Here is a 23,973-nt window from a genome sequence, read left to right on the forward strand (position 1 = left end):
GACCACCTGCCCATAGTGACCACCTGTATATTAAAACCACCTGCCCATAGTGATCACCTGTATATAAGGACCAACTGCCCATAGTGACCACCTGTATATTAAAACCACCTGCCTATAGTGACGACCTGTATATATGACCACCTGCCCATAGTGACCACCTGTATATTAAAACCACCTGCCCATAGTGACCACCTGTGTATATATAAGGATCACCTACCCATAAGGATCACCTGCCATAGTGACAATCTGCCCATAGTGACGACCTGTATATTATAAGGATCACCTGCCCATAAGGACCACCTGTATATTAAAACCAGCTGCCCATAGTGACTACCTGTATATAAGGATCACCTGCCTATAGTGACCACCTGTATATAAGGACCAACTGCCCATAGTGACCACCTGTATATATAAGGACCACCTGCCATAGTGACCACCTGTATATAAAGACCACCTGCCCACAGTGACCACCTGTATATTAAAACCACCTGCCCATGGTGATCACCTGTATATAAGGACCAACTGCCCATACTGACCACCTGTATATTAAAACCACCTGCCCATAGTGATCACCTGTGTATATATAAGGAACACCTGCCATAGTGACCACCTGTATATAAAGACCACCTGCCCATAGTGACCACCTGTATATTAAAACCACCTGCCCATAGTGATCACCTGTATATAAGGACCAACTGCCCATAGTGACCACCTGTATATTAAAACCACCTGCCTATAGTGACGACCTGTATATATGACCACCTGCCCATAGTGACCACCTGTATATTAAAACCACCTGCCCATAGTGACCACCTGTGTATATATAAGGATCACCTACCCATAAGGATCACCTGCTCGTAGTGACCACCTGTATATAAAAATCACCTGTCCATAGTGACCACCTGTACATAAGGACCATCTGCCATAGTGACCACCTGTATACAAGGACCACCTGCCCATAGTGACGACCTGTATATATAAGGATCACTTGCCCATAAGGACCACCTGTATATTAAAACCACCTGCCCATAGTGACCACCTGTATATAAGGATCACCTGTCCATAGTGACCACCTGTATATAAGGATCACCTGCCATAGTGACAATCTGCCCATAGTGACGACCTGTATATTATAAGGATCACCTGCCCATAAGGACCACCTGTATATTAAAACCAGCTGCCCATAGTGACTACCTGTATATAAGGATCACCTGCCTATAGTGACCACCTGTATATAAGGACCAACTGCCCATAGTGACCACCTGTATATATAAGGACCACCTGCCATAGTGACCACCTGTATATAAAGACCACCTGCCCACAGTGACCACCTGTATATTAAAACCACCTGCCCATGGTGATCACCTGTATATAAGGACCAACTGCCCATACTGACCACCTGTATATTAAAACCACCTGCCCATAGTGATCACCTGTGTATATATAAGGAACACCTGCCATAGTGATCACCTGTATATAAGGACCACCTGCCCACAGTGAACACCTGTATATTAAAACCACCTGCCTATAGTGACCACCTATATATATAAGGAACACCTGCCATAGTGACAATCTGCCTATAGTGACGACCTGTATATAAGGACCAACTGCCCATAGTGACCACCTGTATATTAAAACCACCTGCCATAGTGACAATCTGGCCATAGTGACAACCTGCACATAGTGACTACTTTGATATTAGAACCACCTGCACATAGTGACCACCTGCACATAGTGACCACCTTGATATTAGAACCACCTGCTATAGTGACACTCTGGCCATAGTGACCACCTTGATATTAGAACCACCTGCACATAGTGACCACTTTGATATTAGAACCACCTGCACATAGTGACCACTTTGATATTAGAACCACCTGCACATAGTGTTCACCTGCACATAGTGACCACCTTGATATTAGAACCACCTGCACATAGTGACCACTTTGATATTAGAACCACCTGCACATAGTGACCACCTGTATAAGACCACTGACCCATATTATTCTAACAGTTCGATAGCAAATGGTCTTCACTCAGCATTCTCTTGAAAAGTACTCTTTCTTTCTTTCAAATAATTCTGTCCACTATTTTCCTTTGCTCTCAACCTGCTCACTAGGAAAGACTGCTTTTCAAACCAAAAAAAATGGCTGTTCTCACATGGTTCATGTAGAGAGTACATCTTTCCCCTCATGTTTTTTTGAGCAGCATCACCCTGGATTCAAACAAACGAATTTCAGATTGACAAGCTGTGTTGATACACGGCCACCCACTGGATAAGCTAAGCAGCTGACTTGTGGTTGTGCTTCTGTTGGAGTTGCACAGATTATAGCACAAATAGGGTGTATGCATAACTGGTGTTTTATTTTCAGACGTACTGGTATATCATTAACATTAATGACACGTAATGACTGGCAGTCGGCGAATAAACTCATTAAGATTTTGGTAGAAGCTAATCAGGTAGAGTATAGCATAAAATAAATACTGTAAAACATGTTGAAAAAGCGACATGTAATTTTAGCGAATTGTGGTAAAATGACGTAATAGGGAAATGTTGATTTTAATATAATAGCGAATCTCTTGTCATTGTTGATTTCCTGTTTTCACAATACTTGTCTGTCGCGCTAAAACAAATGCACAGTTATCACCTCCATAAAATGAAGAAAAACTGTCAAGTGTAATTAGGAAGCGCCCCATATTTTTATGTTCCGAATTACTGTATACAAATCTCCAAGCCTTGGCCATTTTGAATTTATAATAAAATCATTAGCGACATCTTGAATTAGCGAATCACTTGTCTCACTTAATTCACTAGAAAGACATGCTCGCGAAAAAGACATGTTTTACAGTATTCACATGGTGACTTTGTATAGTGAGTTTACAGTTTTACTATCTGTGTTTTATTTTACCTTGACCTTTGCTCTAAAAACCATGTCAAAGAATGGTGAAAACTGATAGCAAGTTCAATTCAATGTGCTAAAAATTACTTGTCAGGAAAATGTTGTGCTGATTTCTCAAAGTAAATTAAAACTGCTTTGATTTTGTGAGGGCCTAACTTTCAGTGAAAATCGTAAAATTTTGTAGCAATGAAAATGAGTCAGCAAGCATCAAAAATGCCATTAAGTCATTAAATTGTGGAAAACTGTTTTTAATACCCCGAATATTAGACCACATCCTTTGACTTATCTACTCTTACATTTATCATTGCCTTTAAAATGCAGTTGATAAAAACATGAATCATTTCTCAAAAATTGTCTAGTGTGTAGTCCAAACTATTATTGTATTTATTAGCATCTAGTGTGACCGTAGAGCATATTTACATTTTCCAATTCATTATCTCCGACAGTTCATTTGAAATGTACACATTAGCAATTAACGTGAATAAATAATTAATAAGTACTAATTACTTTTGAATTCTGATTAGAAAGACATATTTTCTTAGAGACAAGGAGTTAAGAGCTGAAACTGCTTTAATTATGTAAATTTTTAGAGTTTCGTGAAATCCGGTTTGGACTGATGGTAACTCAGACTTCAATTCCAAAATTTGTATTTCCCTCTCGTCGTCTTCTCTCTTGATCTGTGCAAGTCTCTCTGTATCCTCTCGCTGTATCTGTGCCAGTTCTTTTTTTATTTTCAGTTCTATTTCACTTAATCTGATCTGCCTTTCCTCCTCCTCCCTTCTGAGGGCACTTTGCTTGTCTTCTTCCTTTCTTTTTCTATTTTTCTCCTCCAGTAGTTTTTGTTCTGCTCTCTTCTGAGAACGTTCCTCCCTCTCAATGACCTGCTGCTCATGCTTCTCAACGAATTCTATAAGAGACTCACCAGTCAGTCCCGTCCTTTCTCTTAATTTCACCCATTTTTCGTAATCCATTATTCTGTACAATGACCTGACAAATTGACCTACCAATATTTACAACGTGTGCCTTAGAGACGAGCTCCAAAACTGGCAGTTGCCAATGAACTCAAGTCGCCAAGAGCCTAAATAGTATTTAGAAAGAATTTATATCAGTCCTCACAAACTAGCTTAAAGTGAATCCTGGTCTCGGCACCAGTTGTCACAAAATGGCGGAAAAGCGGCCGTGGTGGTCACCACTTTATGAACAAAACGAAATAAAATGACAATTGCGATTGAGTTCAAGGCAAGCTGCACAGACTATATTTATCTCTAATAATCATCAACAAGAGCATGAAAAATACAGCATGTAATTTATGTCACCAAGCAATGGTTTACAACCTTGGTGGGCTCACGAATCATTACAATGGTTTAAGCTCTAAAAGACTTAACAATAAAGTGATACACTTATCTAGAGTTCTCGGCGATGTATGTCTTTTATAATAATAAGCGATATTGTCTCTCGATACACGAAGCAGTACGCATCAACGCGGAACGACCGATGAACGTCGGATACACGCATACACGCGAAAGCAGGTAAACAATGGAGACGACACACGACCATGAACAATCAACACGATGACACAACACGCGGCACGCGACAGCAAGTAATCCACAATGAAGACACGCGACACGATGTCAACAATGTATTGTCCGAACAAAGCACGCACACTTGGGACCACAAATAACCCGTTTTCGTAACAGAATCGCCGAAAGTCTGCGTTCGCGAATACCACAAAGCGATATTTAATTACTGCGGTTATTTATCCGTCTTCAACTCACTTCCTAACCAACCAACTCGGGCTTTACGGCTATTTCCCTGGAAGTATACAGCGATATGTCTCAAGTCAACCACGCCGGAAAACGATGACGTGGCCCTTTCCCGATATGACATAAAATAGGGACTTGCCCATGAAATAACACACCTGTATTAGTCGTCTGGCACTCCTGTAATCCAACGCCGTGTCTATGAAGAACTGTCCCATGTAAAAAGTGTTGTTCCCGGACAAATGAAACTCGAAGACTTCTCACAAGAACTGCCTCGCCTTTTTCGTCATACTCGTACACCTGGTCTGCTCTCTCATAAAATACCCACGTGATCTCCGAAGATACCCGAAATTTGGCTCGGGGTCGAGCTCACATGTGATAAAAACGATCGCGGTCACGGTGACAACAATACCAGAAATTTAGTCGTGTCAACCTGGTTTCATTCGGAGTTTCATATAAATGTATAAAGTTACATAAATGATTAAATCTATTTCTGACAATTACTTTAATATCTTAATCACTATTGCAGTTAGGTGGTTGCGACCAGTGATATATTGATGGTAATTGATGAGGAATGTTACTAAAATACCAGTTGACTATATATGGAAATGTGGCCTCATTAATATCTAAAACTGCAATATCGCAAGCACTGTAGTAGATAAGAACTAGCAACCAGTACTATAATGAAGGCATTGGACAACATATATGATAAATATATTGGATGTCTGGATATCATCGTATGACCTTATTAATATGCATAACTGTGATATTTCAAAAACTGTTTCAGATTGAAACATGCAATCAGTGCTGTACTGAAGGGAAAAGAGATGTGATATGACTGAAATATCCGATGACCATATATGATCATGTTACCTTATTAATATGCATAACTGTAATATCTCAAGCACTGTAGTAGATAAGAACTTGCGACCAATACTATACTGAAGCATTGAATAACAGATATGATAAATTTATTGATGACCAGATATGGTCATATGACTTCATTAATATGCATAAATGTAATGTACCTCAATTACTTGCAGTTAGGGACATGTACTATAATATACCATGCAGGGGATCGTTATACAAAGGCTGTTTAGGATCATTTATTAGTTTAAGAACACAATACATACGACTAAAACAATTGGCAAAACAATCCACAAACCAAACCAAACCAAACCAAACCAAACCAAACCAAACCAAACCAAACCAAACCAAACCAAACCAAACCAAACCCAAACCCAACCCAACCCAACCCAACCCAACCCAACCCAACCCAACCCAACCCATCCCAACCCATCCCATCCGATCCGATCCGATCCCATCCCATCCGATCCGATCCGATCCGATCCGATCCGATCCGATCCGATCCGATCCGATCCAATCCAATCCAATCCAATCCAATCCAATCCAATCCAATCCAATCTGACTAGCTTTTAGGCTATTTCAGATTCCATTTTACCTAGACTGCGTGTACAATTTTGAGTATTGTATGAAATATATTCTAAGTAAATAAATTATTATTATTATTATTATTATTATTATTATTATTATTACTTACGATTTTCAATGGAAAGTACCTTGGTCTTCTTTCTGAACGTCCGTCAAAAGTATATCGCCACAACTGACTGGTACAAATTGGAAATTTATCCAAAAGAACATCAATTACCTTATAAAAATAGGGCAACTTAAACATAAATAAAAAAAGTCATGAATGCTCGCACATTTGTACATTGGACATTGCAGCAAGGTTTCTGCTGACCTTTTTACATTGCCACTATGCAACTTTGATAAAAGAGGCAGACTTAATAACAAGCTGGGGCTTTTTAATTTCCTGTCATTTTTTGCATCTCTATATCTTTGTATCTTTTGCCAGTAAAATGTACCACTTGGATAGAATTCTAGAATAGCTATTCTAAGTATCTCATTCTGATAACATTGAGGCACCACTATTTTGTGGACTACCCTCAGCTGGAAGGCCGCCACCTAATTTCACGGGACTTGCAGCCTGTTTTGTATTTAATGCACTCACCATAAAACAGTCCAAGAGTGGTCTTCTTCTTGGTACTCTAATGCTTTTAATCTCACAACCATCCTTCAAATCACTAAAAAGTCTTCCCTAACCACACACCAGGGTCTTCATGCATGTCTTCCGACTCCAACTCATTCGTCTCTCCTTACTAGTCTGTGATCTGGTTACTGCACATGCAGGTAATATACCAGGATATTTTTCAAGCAACTATTCTTTTCATTTTAGTCATTCATTCATTCAACTAGTCTTTTCATTAACAACAGGTTTAGGAGACACGAGGTTACGCCCTCTATAGGCAGGGACTCGACCACACCAACACCGGTACTACACCACCCAACATCAAAGACTGAGCTGTACCAGTATCTCGGAGTATAACTACAGGCTTACTACCACCAATATTACTAGCCAAAGATACCTCACCGTTAGACTCAGAGTCTCTATACTCATCAGGTATGTCAAGAATTCTACCTCCCTTTTAAGGCATGGCTAAACTCTTTACTACTTCCTACAGGAGTTCTATCACTAGCAAATGCGACTGGCGTTCTCCCCTGCCTCTCATTCTTTAAATTGAAACACTCACATGCCCTGGATTCTTACAATAATGACAAGGTATTACTACTGATGGACTTCTATGGCTACAACTACTAGACATTATTATTTCTTTATTCCGCACTATATGGCCACCGGCCTAAAGTACTGTTACATTTCAAAACTTAAATTACACACGGTCGCATTTAAATTACAAAATACATATACTTCAAATCATACTTCCATTTCAGTTTCTTTGTAATGAAAACTCTTAAACAAATATTTACCCAAACTTAGTAAAATATACGAGTTAGTACTCTGTAGCAATGCAATGAATTTTATCTTGGTTGGTGGTGAAAAATAATATTTTGGTAAGAATTTTTGTCTAAGTGCTTCATATTTTGGACAAACCATAGTAAAATGATATTCATCCTCTGTGACCCTGCAACCAAATGGACATAATCTTTGGTCACATGGAATACCCAATTTTCTACCATTTTCAATTTCTAGGGGATGACAGGAAATTCTAAGTCTAGTTATAGCACATGAATAGATAGGAGTAGCCAGCGAAATAGCAGCAAGATATCTTTCATATATTAAATCTTGTTTAAACATGCAATATGTTTGAAGCTTTACATTTTTTATAATTTCTGCACACCAATTCTGTCTAGATATATCAAAACATCTTCTTTTAAATTCATTGAAGAACATCTTGCTATTATCAATTCTTTGTTCATACCATACATGTCCATAACCAGATGTACATAAAATATTTTTTACCTCTGAAGCCCAACACCTAGACCCCCCTTCTGCTCTATGGTATAGATAATTATAACATTCCTTTAAGATAGTTGAGCCGCCCTCTTGAATCAGTTTCAGCCAAAATCTGACCATTTCAATATTAACATAAACTCTAACCGAGTGTCTTCCTAATTCACCCCTTACTGCAGCATTGGAAGCGTTGAAACTAACTTTCAATAGAAATTTACAAAATTTATTTTGTACTTTTTCTATGTCAGCTAATACACCCCGCATTCCCCACACACAACTACCGTATAACAAAATTGGCAATATTTTACAGTCAAATACTTTGCATGCAAGATCAGGCTGCAGTCTCCCCCAACCCCATAATGTTTTTTTCCAAACAAAATAGTGCTTTTCTAGCTCGCTCCGAGATATCTTTTTGTGTTTGAAACCATTTTCCCGAACTCGAAAAAACTATGCCTAAATAATTATATTTTGCTACAATTTCAATTTCTTTACCCCTCAGAAACCATTTTTCATATTTTTTCAGACGAACTCCTATTCGGAAAACAATTATTTTTGATTTTTTCAGATTAATATTCAGTCTCCTTTTTAGACAATAATCCACTAAGTTATCAAGTAATCTTTGTAATCCAACAGGTGTGCTGCTGAACAACACCAAAGCATCCGCATATAACAAATAAAAAAGTTTTAAAGTATTTATATACACAACTGATTCCCGTCCTTGTTGGAGGGCACTCTTAAGGTCATTTATGTAAAAGCAAAACAGTAAAGGTGATATAACAGAACCCTGCTGCAGCCCAACATTAATATGGAAAAATTCAGTAACTCCCTTTGGGGTTTTCACAGCAGCCTTAATATTTTGATACATTGAATAAAGTGATTTAAACAGTTTCCCCTAGATAGAGGTGTACTCTATCAAATGCTTTTTCATAATCAATAAAGGCACAATAGAATCTAACCCCTAGAGTATAAACATATTTTTCTACAAGGGTATAGAGAACAAAAATATTATTCAAAGTTGATTTACCTTTTTGAAATCCACTTTGTTCCTCAATTATTTTATTATATCGATTCAACCAATTACTTAACCTATCACTGAGAATACTTGTGTATACTTTACTTATAGTATTCAAAAGCATTATACTTCGATAGTTTGCTGGGTCATCCCTGCAACCCTTTTTGTACACTGGGGAAATTAATCCCCTGCTCCATTCTATAGGAAACGCCCCTTGATCAAAAACTTTGTTATATAGACTGTACAACAGATCACAGATGTCTAAAGGTGCAAATTTCCAAAACTCAGAAGGAATTCCATCTGGGCCAGGTGATTTATTAGCCTTCAGTTTATCCGAATTTTTCTTCACCTCTGTCATAGTAATTGGTTGGTTAAATTCTACTAATTCCAAATCTACATCAGGTATACCAATATTCTCTATATCTAAATCAGTCATATAATCTTCGATTGAAGCGTAAAAATCATTGTAATTTTTATTTTCCACGAGAACCGGGGTAAACAAATTAGTGAAATAATGTGACCATTCCTCCATAGTAATATTTTCTGAGACATTAATTTTATGTTGCTTAAGTTTCTGCCAAAATTTATGAGAGTTTTTCTGTTTGGACAGGTTAATTAGTTCATCCCTTCTGAGCTTTTGAAATTCTGCTTTTTTCTCTTTAATGAGTTTTTGATAGGATTGTTTAGATAGAAGGTAATATTCAAGAATGTTCTGACTTTTTGTATGTCTATAATGATTAAGCGCTTTACTGACTGCACGTTTGGTGACTAAACATTCTTTATCAAACCAAAAATTTCGAAAACACTCATTTAACTGTTTTGACTTGCACACCATATCTTTTCCACAAGTATAAATAATATTAGTTAAATTAGTAGATGCGTCATCTATATTTCCTTCTATCAAATTCTCGTAAAACTCATGACTTAGATTGTTAATGCCCTCTGAATTAAAATTATTTCTATAAACATTTGCTTTTTTAGTATCCCATTTTAGTTTGTTCAGATTCTCAGTATTATGATGGACAGTATCAATAGTACTATTTTCATGCTTGGAAGACAGCATCATGGTAAGTTCAAGTGATAGATGGTCTGATTCAATTCTATTACCAATGGAAAAACCCGCAAAATTTGAGAGATTATTTGGGCTTGTTAAAATATAATCAACTACACTAGTGCCTATACCTGAAACATAAGTAAAATTTCCACACCCTGTTTGTTTAAAGAGTCTTCCATTCACAATTTTAAAGTTGGTACTTTTACAAAATTCCAATAACTCTAAACCATATATATTACACTCATTATCCATAGATTCCCTTTGTGGAATATCACTAATAGTAGTAAACACATCACCCATAGGTAAGTGGTTCACATTACAATCAGAACTATCACTTTTATTACCCGTACGACCATTAAAATCTCCCCCAATTATTACCTTACAATCATAAAAGACATAAAAGACACGCCACGAGAACCACTGAAATGTCTATTACTCCACCTAGTGGAATATACATTTAACTTATGAACACGCTTTTCTGGGGTTAATTCATAAACATCAGTCATCACAGCTGCATACCATTTGTTGAAAACTCATCGTTCCAAGCAAACTCAACTAATTTCTGTCCACTGCAAATGACTAAATTTCTGTCCTTAAGCTTCATGCACCAACACATAATCTGTATACTGCTCCTCATCAAAGGTAGAAGATACTTACTGAGTATTGCCAGTGAATACACTATGAAACAATAAGGGCAATAAAGTTAAGACCAGGCAAGTCAGGCAATTTTCTCAAATGAGAAAAAGCATAAACCATCATCACCAAGAGGAGTAATATAAATTATACAGTCTGCAATAAAAATGAAATGAAAGCTCAATTAATGCAGAGTACAAGGAACTAACAACAATGTCACGCTACTTCAACAATGTCCGTGTTGAGAAAAGACGAAGATAAGCAAACCAAGATTGCTTGTGAAACAAAGGTCCCTAAAATAATGTCCCTAATAATAGGACAAATATACAAAAATATCTACCAACTTTGAAAACACTTTGAACAACTTTACACGGTGTGTTAACAGTTAACAGCACCTACCACGTGTCGATAGCATCAATAATTTGTTAATTGAAAATTAGAGGGAATGTGAAAACATTGACATCACAGTAACAAAGAATGCATGGACGTTGCCTCATATCTTTACTATGTGTGTGATGAAACCAAAACAAAAAATTCCACAGGCTTGTTTACTCATGGAGTCTTCAATGCAAGTAACTACCTCGCCCAATTGAGCTTAACATTAGACATCGGTCGATCACCTAACTACTCCGCTGCATGAGTTGTTTGATGTTGACCCCAGTTTGCGGCTATTTCATGGTTGTAAATATATTAAAATAGGTGATTTTCCGAACAATTGCGAGATCTCGCGAGATGCATGAAAGACGCGCGTCGAACGTCTGCCGCAAAAATCGAACGATTTGATTTTGAACTAGAATTTCTTTATTTCGCAGCTTACATTAGCCAGCCGATCTTCGACAGAGAAATATTGCTTCCGAATACCCTTACTTAATCGAAATTGCCTATCATCAAATGTGGACAGCACATTATTAAGCATGGAAATGTCCCCGAAATACTTTCGCGTTTGTCGAATCCCACGCGATGTTTGACGCGACTACGACGCTATGACCTTTGTTTGTCCTGTTTTTACGTTCGATTTCACGCATAACGCGTGATTCTCGCAGTGTACGGAAAATGGTCTATTGATATCGTTTGCACAAGTAACTTGACCTAATATCATAGGTAAACCAATCCCCAGTGAATTTACCAACTTTGTAGTCGCTTTTCACAATTTTGTAAGCAGTTTGTCTTCGATATTTGTTGTTGTGATAATCTGCTTATACATCGGGCATTTCTAGACATTTATAAAGATTTCGAAATTTAACTGCGGGATTGGCATAACAGTGACTAAGGTCAAATATACAACTCCGCCAACTTTTCAATCGCTTTATCCAACTTTGCACGCTGTTTTATGACATTTTAGAGTCAGCTCATGTGACAATATATAGGCTGCTATTCATTTTTTCGACTTTACAACTGCGTGGTTCTAAATGCCAACAACTTATGACTAATATTCATATACATCTACCAACTTTGCAATTACTTTGCACAACTTTGTAATCACTTTGCACAACTTTGCTTAACGCCCTCTACGTGCCGACAGCTTCAACAACTTGTTTATTGAAAATTAGAGGGAATTTGAAAACTTTCCATTAATTTTAAAATTACAAGAATTACACGATTTTCTACAATAAAAGATTGCCATCACAGTAACAAAGAATGCACTAACGTTGCATCATATCTTCATCATGTGTGTGATAAAACCAAAAAAGGGGTTGACTACTCAAGGAGTCTCCCATGCAAGTACTAACTACGCCAAATTGAGCTTTACTTTTGACATTGGTCGATCAACTAACCACATCGCTACTAGACATATTTGAAATTTAATGAATTGGCGGATATTTCATGTTATGGAATGTTTCAAAATTTATATCCTTTGCACAAGCAACTTCTTAATTTTACCTATGACCTCTATATGCTTCGAGTAACACTACGGTGATTTAACGGCAATTTACGAAATATTTATTCATATTTTAGAACTATTTTCTCCGGGAGTTGTTAATATAGTATTATAGGTAACAATCCCAAATTAATCTACTAACTTTGCAATTGCTTTTCACAACTTTGTTAGCAGTTTATCTTCGATGTTTGTAGCTCGCTGTTGTGATAGTCTATATATACATCTGGCAATTTCTAGACAATTATAATGATTGCGAAATTTAACTGTGGGGTTGGCATGACAATGACTTAGGTCAAATGTACAATCGAAACCGCCAACTTTTCAATCGCTTTCTCCAACTTTGCCCGCTGTTGTATAACATTTCACACTCAGCTCATGTGACAATAAATAAGCTGCTTTCTTCTGGCTTTCATGCCCATTTTCGACGTTACAACTGCGCGGTTCTAAATGCCAACAACTCAGGACAACTATACCTATACATCTACCAAATTTACAATTACTTTGCACAACTTTGCAATAACTTTGAAAAACTTTGCCCGGTGTGTTAAAATTTTAACGGCCTTCACGTGCCGACAGCTTCAACAACCTGTTTCTTGAAAATTAGAGGGAATTTAAAAACGTTCCATTAATTTAAAAATTACAAGAATTACACAATTGTTTACAATAAATGATTGCCATCACAGTAACAAAGAATGCACTAACGTTGCATCATATCTTCATCATGTTTGTGATAAAACCAAAAAAGGGGTTGACCACTCAAGGATTCTCCCATGCAAGTACTAACCACTCCCAATAGAGGTTTACTTTTGACATTGGTTGATCAACTAACCACATCGCTACTAGACATATTTGAAATTTAATGAATTGGCAGATATTTTATGTTATGAAATATTTCAAAATTAATATCCTTTGCACAAGCAACCTTTTGAATTGACCTATGACCTCTATATGCTTCGAGTAACACTACGGTGATTTAACGGCATTTTACGAAATATTTATTCACATTTTAGAACTGGAACCAATTTACACAATAAAATACACCTGTATTTGGCTGAAAAAAGAACCACAACAGGGTTACCGCAAATTGGATACCCCAGCTGTGGCCGGTTTATTCAAAAACCCTAACTATTGGGGTAAAGTGAACAAATTGCTTGAATAAACTACAAAGTTATTAAAAAATCTTGAATACAATGTAACATATTCAGTTAATTGAATAAACACTAAAGTTTTTCCATAATCCCTAACTCTTGACTAAAAGTAGCAAATCAAGTTTGTTGAATAAATGACAAAGTTAACGTCACTGAGTGTGAAGCCAAATCATGGGTTGGAGGGAGGGAAAATGAGTATTATTTCAACAATTTACCACACTAAGAAAAACTACTTACATTTTTGTGGTGTCTGCCTTAAGGTAGCGAGAAGGGTTTTGTGACGTTTTTAAATAAAACATTCTCTGTCTGTTGTCTCGTTCAGAACAGTAATTTAGGTTATATATATCAAAAGACTAAGTATAGAGGTGCAAGTTCGCACAAACTGGACAGACATTGTTTACATAATTATCACGTGACATAAAAAATGGCGAACCTCGTAAAAATGACTAAGTACGCGATTGCGAGAGCACACTGCGGAATTTCCTGGTGAAATTTAAGTTATGCATTGTCCGTAATCAAGTCCATTGAAATGCGTCTCCGATAATCAAAAGACCTATTATTCCGATTTCTATGCAGGTTTGTTTTTTTGTCCCCAAATTTTTTCATACTTGGCACCTTTAACAGACTATTATTCTGTGACAAAGCATTTTCTTTAAAAACCCAGACATATTTCGCACCATCATTATCTTTTGAACGATAACTGCAAGTTTGAATGTCCTAGTCCGAACGCACTTGATTTGGCGGCGGTCCCAATGAGTCGTTCTCGATCAAAACTTCAACTCGAGAAAAACGCGAAAAACAGTTTTGGTTAATAAAACACTGTAGATTTGCTACATTATTATAAATATACACTAAAAATGGCCAAACATATTAACCACTGATATCATAGAACTCATAAAGAGTGTCAGATAATGAATAATTTCAAGCTCGAGCGCGAAAAATGAAGAAAACTGCTGGCATTTGAGTCCGTACTCCAGGAACGTTCGGGTTTTCCATTGTTATGCAAACGAACAACGAGGGATAAACCTCTGACAAACATTACTGTCCCACTGTACACGCTGACAGTTTACAAACAAGCTAATCCTTCAAGTGTCTCAGATAAGACATCTAATAAAACGGTTTTCATGGTGAAACAAAATGGCCGATGTTTGAAAAAAAATTGCTGTGTCAGAGTGCGACACTGAGTGGCAGATTTTTCTTTGCCTCGTCTGTCAACGCTTTCTTTCTTTTCTTCGCCATTGCGTTAGGAAAAAATTGTATTAGTAAAATAGAATATTGACTTGGAAAATAAAACGATTTAAAAGAAAGTTGTGCAAAGTTACAGTACTCCTTTCGCACAACCTCCCGCCCGCTTCCGCTTTCCAATCATCTTTTTCTCTCGCTTTTGCGACCGCTTGTTGAATTCGACCGGACAATTTCCGCTTTTTTTTTCGACCGCGCAAAGCCCGAAATATCACCGCCCACCTGCTCGCTCGCGCGCATTTAAAATTCGGACTAACAGAATAATTTCCGAGGTTCACATTGTCTTATAATTGTCTTTCTGGTTTTTATAGATGTTGAACAGCTGACAAAAGTTCAAATACTTTTTGTTTTAACTATATATAATTACATGCACACAACCTGACCCTTTGACCTCGATTTGGCTTGGACTGAATATTTTATTTTAAACAATATTCTGACGTGAAATACAAAATGTATTTCAACACAAGTACGACAGGGTTGTCTGGGGTTTCTTTCCTGATTGTTGAGTCTTTGCAATGTGTTTTGTATAATTATTGTTGTTTTCCCCCGATGCTGAAGGACCGTGAAGCTAAATGGCAGTTACATGCATGGGCTGAGTGAAAGAAAATATTTCTAAGCCTAAAATAAAACCTAATATTACACCTCTTTGTGTATTTGTTAATTTTACATATGTTTGTCATGACAGTATGTTTGTAAATATCTAGGAAAATCTCGTCTTTCGTTGATCATTTCGATTGTTTGTTTGGAATGTCGATCCCCGTTGGTTTCTCCATACTGAGTTTAGGAAGGGCGTCGATCAACACCGTGACAATCAGCCGAGAGAAGACAAACATTGACCGTAATTCATGGAGATCATGTCCGTATTTTGTGGGCTGAAACCCCAAATAATTAATCAAGTATTATTATTTTAATATATATTTTATTTTACATCGCAAAACTAAACCATGCCCAAAACAGAGCTAGAGTTGTTCGCGGTGAAACAACCGCATTGAAGACGATGCAACTTCAGCTAGCCATTTCTTACCTTGAAATAACAAAAATAAAAATTCGAAGAGCATCGGGGAAAATATTAATAATCATCCTTATCAATCGCTTGCTTTATTTTATTCGAATCCATGAAATTCACGATTTTTTTTTACATTTGTTGGCAATTTCCGCGCTAAAAATGATTGAAAATGTGGGTGTGGTTATTTTGCAAAGTCCTGTTGATAATACGGACAAATATGGTTCTGTGACCCAGTTCGTGCTCCGATCAGGTGACTCTCAGCCAATCAATGATGTTGTAACAAAGCATATTTGACGCTAATTGAAGGGTCGTCGTACAATCCAATCACCGGCGTCGATTCACATAGTTGTTTGTGCTGTGACAGGCTTCAAAATTATTCGCTGAAAAACATATATTTTGACAAACTGATGGAATTTGACCTTAGTTCAAAAAGAAAATACTAGGCTAAGATACATTAGAGCTCACGCGAATCAGTTTTCTCTGCAAGTTGTGAAATAAAGTAAACCAGAGTAGCGTCGATGATTTTCAGCCCTGAAGGACTTTGAATTGTTCATCGACTGGCCACCAAATAGTTATGGCTATAACTAAATTTGACACGTTTTTCATCTGTTCGATTTTTTCAGGGCATGTGGCCGTTTTTAGTCGAAAATATTTTTTGTGGGAACACTTTTGCGGTACGTATACGGTATAGACCGAGCTCATTCAATGATCGTGACTTATTTTTAAAAATTGAATGTCAAATTTTACCAGACGTGGGCCGATGTGGATTCGGTATCGTTAATTTTGGAATTAATCACTAACATTTCCTCGTTTCTCTGCTCTGTCAAAAGGAGTTACCTAGGCTTTTTTTCACGTAACTGTCTCATTAAAATAAAAATAAAAATATTACATCTAGAACAAGCACCCAAAACACGTAACAAGAAGTCCCAGTTCAGTTGCTTTCACGATACAAGTGTAATACAGCTATTTGATTTGAAGTGTCGTTCAGAATGTAATAATAGTTAATACTAGTTGTATGTTCACACTTTACTATCAAAACCACCATTTCGACCACCCATGTGCCAGTTTTCAGTGTTTAGGCGAGCGGTCAATGTTTTCAATGAGCGAGCGAGCGAAAAAACAAGTCATTGTCAATGACACGTCCCCGTTCCGTTCATATTTGAGTGACATATACATTCAAAGCAGATCATGACCGAAATGCACCTGCATATGTACAACACATTGTACTAAATCTGAACAAAATCTATCCATGCATGACTGAGATCCGGTTCCGGAATTGTGAAAATACGTGATTTTGATGCATTTCGGCCTTAAAATGGCCATCATTCAGCTATTGTTAAGCGGATCATGAAACAAATGCACATATCTATTTGTGACATAATGTACCATGTGTGTGTGAAGTTTGAACTTGATCAATCCAGACATGTCTCGGATATGGATCCAGAACTGAATTCTTTAACAAAATGGCCGCCATTCAGCCATTTCGAACTTGATCCGGAAAAAAAAGACGTGCATCAAGGTCCTATTATGTTTAATGTATGTACCAAATTTGAACGAAATTCGTCCATGCATAACTGAGATCTGGGTCCGGAATGGTGAAAATGTGCGATTTCAATGCATTTTCGGTCTTAAAGCGGCCGCCATTTGGCTATCGTTAATGAGATCATGAAAAAATGCACATACATATTTGTGACATGATGTACCTTGTGTGTGTGAAGTTTGAACTCGATCAATCCAAGCATGTCTCAGATACGGATCCAGAACTGAATTCTTTAAAATAAAATGGCCGCCAGTCGGCCATTTCAAACCCAATCCAAAAAAAAAATGACGTGCATCAAGGTCCTATTATGTTTAATGTATGTACCAAATTTGAACAAAATCCGTCCATGCATAACTGAGATCCGGGTCCGGAATGGTGAAAATGTGCGATTTTGATGCATTTTCGGCCTTAAAATGGCCGCTATTCGGCTATCGTTAATCGGATCATGAAAAAAATGCATGTGCATATGTCCCATATAATGTGTGATGTATGAGTGAAGTTTGAACTTAATCGGTCCATGCATGTTCGAGATACAGGTGATCACGGACGGACGCACGGACGGACGCACACAGGGCAAAACATAAGTCCCCGTTTTCGGACTACGTCCGAACGGGGACTAAAAAACGCGATTAAAATGCGGTCGGTTTCCGGTCGGACAAGACCGCGTGGTCGGAAATTAAGCGATAAGTGGTCGATGTAAAAGCGGAAGGTTGGGCGAAATGAGTACTGTATGACCATGTTTCTCCCACGAAGTCTCAACTGACTATAATGCTGACAATGGACGTTAGATAAACACGCATTGTTTGCAACTGGAAGCTTATCACCCGTTATATCAGAATCGTCAACAACAGAGTATACAGATAAGATGTTATCATTTAATTCCTTCCAAAGATAAACACTATGCAAATATCCACGAAACGGCAGTTGTAGTCTTTTCTGCTAGTGTTTTAAAACACTAATTTGAGCAACGTTATTTCGCAATTTCGATCTTTTGTAAACCTGGGGTGATGTATCAAGGTCTAAAGTAACCGTTTTATCAATTTTTGAAAAATCAAGAAAAAAGTGAAAATTTCCCTTCTCGCTACCTTAAAAAAGAGGAGTGAAATCACTCTTCACACATAAGCACCGTTGATGGCGCACTATCGATTGCGTTCTCGACAGAAAGCATATTGCTTCGCAATATGTTATTTGTGTCTGGAACCCATTTACACAATAAAATACACCTGTATTTGGCTGAAAAGGGACCACAACTGGGTTACTGCAACTTGGATACCCCAGCTGTGGCCGGTTTATTCAAAAACCCTAACTATTTGGGTAAAGTGAACAAATTGCTTGAATAAACGACAAAGTTATTAAAAACTCTTGAATACAATGTAACATATCTAGTTAATTGAATAAAGTTTTCCTAAAATCCCTCACTCTTGACTAAAAGTAGCAAATCAAGTTTGTTGAACAAATGACAAAGTTAACGTCACTGAGTGAGGGGCCAAATCATACCACCAGACGCATCTTGTGTCAGCCCTACACAAAAACTATGTAAAAAAATAAATTATTTGCACAATTGAGAAGATACCTAACACCCATGGTTGACATAAGGGCTGTCCAGGATACAGGGAAACAACTACTGCCCATGCTAGTAGCTGAACTAAAATTGTGCATATTGACGGGTGTACAAGTTAAATGCATCTGATTTCCACCTTTCCAGACTTCTGATTTGTGCATCAGACAAGCCAGAATTTTCTGCCTCTGATGCAGTTCCTATACGGAAACTATGACCCTTATAATATTGGGGCTTAAGCCGCAAAAATGTAGACCTGCATTGAATTTAAGCATAAAGTAATCACGTTTTATAGGCTGTTGATCAGGCTTACAGAACAGCGTTTTTTTTCCCCGAACGGCAGCAAAATTAGAGATCGCTGCAATTGGACAGTAGGGGACACGTTGACAACCAATAATAACAAACTGAGGGGCATATCCATGCTTGTATTTGGTGAAAATTACATTCAATGAGCTATCTACAGAGCACCCCGAGTGCAAAATGGCGATGTCGTGTAATTGCAAGATATGTGAAACATTAGCTTTAGTGGTAAAAGTTACCTCCCCAATGCGCGTACATGCATAGAACATGAACAGGAAGAGTGCTTTAAATAACAGATGGTTATAGGCTGATCCGACAATGTATGGCAAAAAGTCAACAAGGGCAGGCAAAATGAAGCGTGATATTGGTAAATGCCTATCCATAGGCGGCGTTTGTTTACGCATGGCTGTTAATATTTTTGACAACAAAAGAATCTGTCGGATTCCTATACCCTGTAAGTATCTTTTGGAATAGGGGTTGGCCACTGATCTGCGCATGGTGCCAGCTGTTGAAATTTCTTGACCTGAAGTCGAGAAAAAGAATCTGCCAATTTATTATATTTTCCGGGGATGTGTTTTGCCTTAAACCTGATGTTGCATTGGAGACAAACTAATACCATTCTTCAAACAAGACTCATAATGTCCGTATCTTTACATGATTGCTTGTTTATTATATGCACCACTGCAGCATCGTTTGACCGAAACAAAATAGCCTGGTTAGACATGAGTTCACCCCAGACCTCAATTGCCAGTACAATGGGAAAAAGTTTCAAAAATGTTATGTTGTGTCTAAAATTATTTGGCCAAAAAACCAGTAGATATCGCTGCATCTGTTATCAGCTGGGGCGCCAAGTCTTCAGGAAACTGACGCATGATGAAGAAACTTTTTTCGTTAAAGTGCAGCAGGAAATCTTGCCAAACAAGTAGGTCTAATTCAGTACAGTGACTGATACGACGATGATGAAAATGATGATGAATTAACCCAAAGTCAAATCAATTAGGCGCCTTAAAAAGGCTCTGCCCGGGGTGACAACAGTACAAGCAAAATTAAGCGTCCAAACCAAATATGAAATATGCAACATTGTATTTTTTTCAAGTGGGAGACGAGCTTGCATCAAAACAGTAGCAGGTCCCTCTGTTTTCTCCTTGACTAATGGGACTCCCAATTTATTACATAGACTAAACAAATCATCAAGATTCTTTTTACAGTAATAAAGGTCCCTGTTAACGAACACAAAATCATCCAAAATATGTAGAACTAGTACTGCTCCTGCATGCTTTGACCGTCCAGTCATCCATTCCAAAGCAGTGCTAAAAGCTTAAAAAATTCTACAGGATGCTGCACACCCCATTGGTAAACATTTATCATTTGTAATAGAAACTCATTCATGTAATAGTCTACATTAAGTAACTACCTAACTACCACAAGTTACACATTTTCTGACTCTAAAAACCTCCATGCCTGCAAGAGTGCCCCACGCACAATTCGATAATATCTATAATTACCCAATTTGTTCAAGTGAATGCCATCTGGTAACATTATAGCTAGAGATTTGTCGATTTGCAGTGGCTCCACACAAAAGTCACACGGATCATGGACCCTAACTCTAAAACAATAATATCCGAAACCCGGCTCACCAAACCAAGGTCAAAGGTTACCAGTGATGATACCGTTCGTCCGCCAACACCATGGAAATAAATATACATTTGACTCAAATCGAAAGTTGGTGACACATTATATTGCTTTGAGTAGCCTTACAAAAGAGTGTCCTCAAATAAGAACCGATGTTTTTGTTGGCCGCACACATCCTTTACCTTACACGTAATAAAATGGCGGTCGAATTAGACAAATGAACCCGCGGCAGACTACAAATTCAAATCGCTTCTAGGAATGAAATTCAAATGATATACCACACAAATAACTGTCATTCAAATCTTGGATGTATTAAGGTTAAGAAATATACAAGGTGAAGCGGAGATCAATACAAAATGAGTATTATTTCAACAATTTATCACACTAAGTAAAAACCAGTTACATTTTTGTGGTGTCTGCCCTGAAGAGGAGTGACGTCACACCTCGCGCAACGAGGAGTGATATCACCCTTCTCACATATGTACCATTGGCGCACTATCGCTTGCGTTCCCGACACAAAGAATATTGCTTTGCAATACGTTATATAGGTAACAATCTCAAATGAATCTACTAACTTTGCAATCACTTTCACAACTTTGTTAGCAGTTTGTCTTCGTATTTTGTAGTTCGCTGTTGTGATAGTCTACTTATACATCGGACAATTTCTAGATAATTACAAGTAACCTGTAGAATGATGTGTGGGTAATATTTTTATATTGATTTTTGTTGCATTTGCAGCAAATAGTTACCAAACAATGAGAAATCTACAGGATTGAATATACCTCTCGGCTGGCTTCACATGCATAGTTCAAGCCTGTCTAACCGGTGCTTATACAAGGGTTTAATTACAACACCTAGACGGTCTGTGGTTATAGCTTCATGTTCAGAGTAATTTCACTTCACTGTGAAGGACAATATGGGAGTTAACTTAAATGACTGGTGAAAGCAAGGCTGGTAAAATTTTGCGAAATCTTAGTTAGTTAGAATTACCAGACACGCAATCAATACATTGAGGGATATTGAAATATGGATGATAAACAGCAAGTGATATTTCCAGAGATATAGTTGGAATTGAAGCAAAGGAGTGGCCTATTAACCCATGAAACTAGCCCTGAGTACAGTCCTGTCGATTGGCCTCCTTCCGTTGATCATTCGGCCTCTACAGTCCTGAGAAGTAGCATAGACCGAGGATTCCATACCCGCCTACAAATTTATGGTGGATAACCGTTCTGCCGTTTTCATGATTGTAACCAGCTAAAACATCAATCGACTAATCTAGCGATCACAAACACTTTTTTGTGACTAGAAAATGAACCTACAGCACTGGAACGTTGGCGAAAGCTAGTTTTACGCAACGAAAGAAGTATTGGAATAGCCTATTTGCAAACTCGCTAGCGAATTGGCTAACTGCTTGAGATGCTGAATTGTTCGAGTTACGGACATCGAGTTACAGAAATGACCACGCCCATATTGTTGAAACCACGCCCAAATTATAACTCGATGTTCAATCATAATTAACAATTGACAGAACTTCGAGTTACGGGCAACATACATTTTAGTTTTTGTTGCACGTCCACATTCAGCAAGCAAGGTATCTGGATGAACAATTACTACAATCTACGTTGCTTACTGTTAATTAAAGTTTGAGTTATAAAATTTGAAAGTTAAACAAAACAAATAATATATGTTGCCCATAACTCGAAGTTTGATTAACTGTTATTTAAAGTTCGAGTTACTGAATGTGGACGTTTAACAAAAATAAAAATATATGTTGCCTGTAACTCGAAGTTCTGTTAACTGTTGATTGAACATCGAGTTACAATTTGGGCGTGGTTTCACAAAAGTGGGCGTGGTTTTTAAAATATGGGTGTGGTCATTTCTGTAACTCAATATTTTCGTAACTCGATGTTCGTAACTCGAACATTTCAGCATCTCTAACTGCTTGGGTTAACTGAGATTCGAAAGCCAACTGTTTAGACAAAACCCAAGCAATTAGCTTATTCGCTAGGGAGTTTGCAAATTTGCTGCCCCAATACTTCTGAGATTTGCTGTAACAGAACCATAACATTTATAAAAGGCACAGTGCTGAGATTCAATTCGAGTATACCTGAAATATACTCTTGCAATTGCACACGAGTCGTCAAAACGTAGTTTGGTGACAGTTGGGAATGATACCAAGATTTAACAATTCCATGAGAAAATCGCGATGTTCTTTTAACACATGAAACGGGTGTGCATAAAGCGAATTTTGTATAGTTTCATTACGCATACACGCACCCGTATATATTTTGACAATAAACTCCTCTTTCACATTATGCAAATACAAACAAGACATTAAACCTTCCTGACAGTAACATGTAAGTGTTGTAGTATAAACCCGAAAATTACGGACTCACGGTGAATACTTCTAGCGAGTCACCCCTCTATAACCATCTTCAACTAGCCGAGGCCAATCACTAATGTGCGGGGTTAATTAACTTTGCCCTTCCATAAAGCATCAGTTTCCCTCTTCAAATAATCATAAATACCCTTGATAGCCTGGAGAAGTAAGTCCATTGTTTCACAAGAACGACTGTCTTCTCAATTTTCTCAAGATAAACATCCCAGGGTTGTTTTTTTTACTAGAAGAAAATGTCTTTTGGCAGCATTTCGTGTAATAATTGTCATTGCACAAAAAAGCAGCAAATAATGTTACTGAAGCACTGAATTTGCAATGATGGTTGCATTGTGACGTATTTTAACCCCCGGAGTCTGACCTTGCATTCTTGCTACATTTACCTCCTTTTCATACCAGTTCAATTTCCTTTATTTCATCCAGATTCCATGAAATTTAATATTTAAAACCAACCTTTATTTCACTTTTCTAAAATTATTTTATTGATCAAAGGACATTTCACTCCCATCATGCAATCTTCCATAGTACTTCCACAGACGCAGCGGCGATCGCCAACATAACTACAAATAACCTCGCTCTCAAG

General features: G+C 37.6%; 2 protein-coding genes across 2 annotated transcripts in view; one reads left to right on the forward strand and one right to left on the reverse strand.

Moving 5' to 3' along the window:
- Window positions 1–2,481, forward strand: part of LOC146731598 (putative ATP-dependent RNA helicase DDX43) — a 28,996-nt gene extending 26,515 nt beyond the window's left edge. The window contains exon 17 of the mRNA XM_085492945.1: window positions 2,373–2,481. Within this exon, the coding sequence (XP_085349071.1) occupies window positions 2,373–2,481 (109 nt within the window). The remainder of the gene's footprint in view (window positions 1–2,372) is intronic.
- Window positions 2,482–8,869: 6,388 nt separating this feature from the next.
- Window positions 8,870–10,357, reverse strand: LOC144353764 (uncharacterized). The gene has a single exon (XM_078010050.1). It carries the CDS (start codon window positions 10,355–10,357, stop codon window positions 8,870–8,872), a length of 1,488 nt encoding a protein of 495 aa, XP_077866176.1.
- Between the last annotated feature and the right edge of the window lie 13,616 nt (window positions 10,358–23,973).

This window comes from Saccoglossus kowalevskii, chromosome 18, assembly GCF_978046115.1.
Source record: "Saccoglossus kowalevskii chromosome 18, keSacKowa6.1, whole genome shotgun sequence".
NCBI lineage: Eukaryota > Metazoa > Hemichordata > Enteropneusta > Harrimaniidae > Saccoglossus > Saccoglossus kowalevskii.

What these genes read in the sequence shown, in the direction of transcription:
- LOC144353764 (XM_078010050.1), bottom strand. Translation starts at nt 10,357, where the DNA reads ATGGGTGATGTGTTTACTACTATTAGTGATATTCCACAAAGGGAATCT.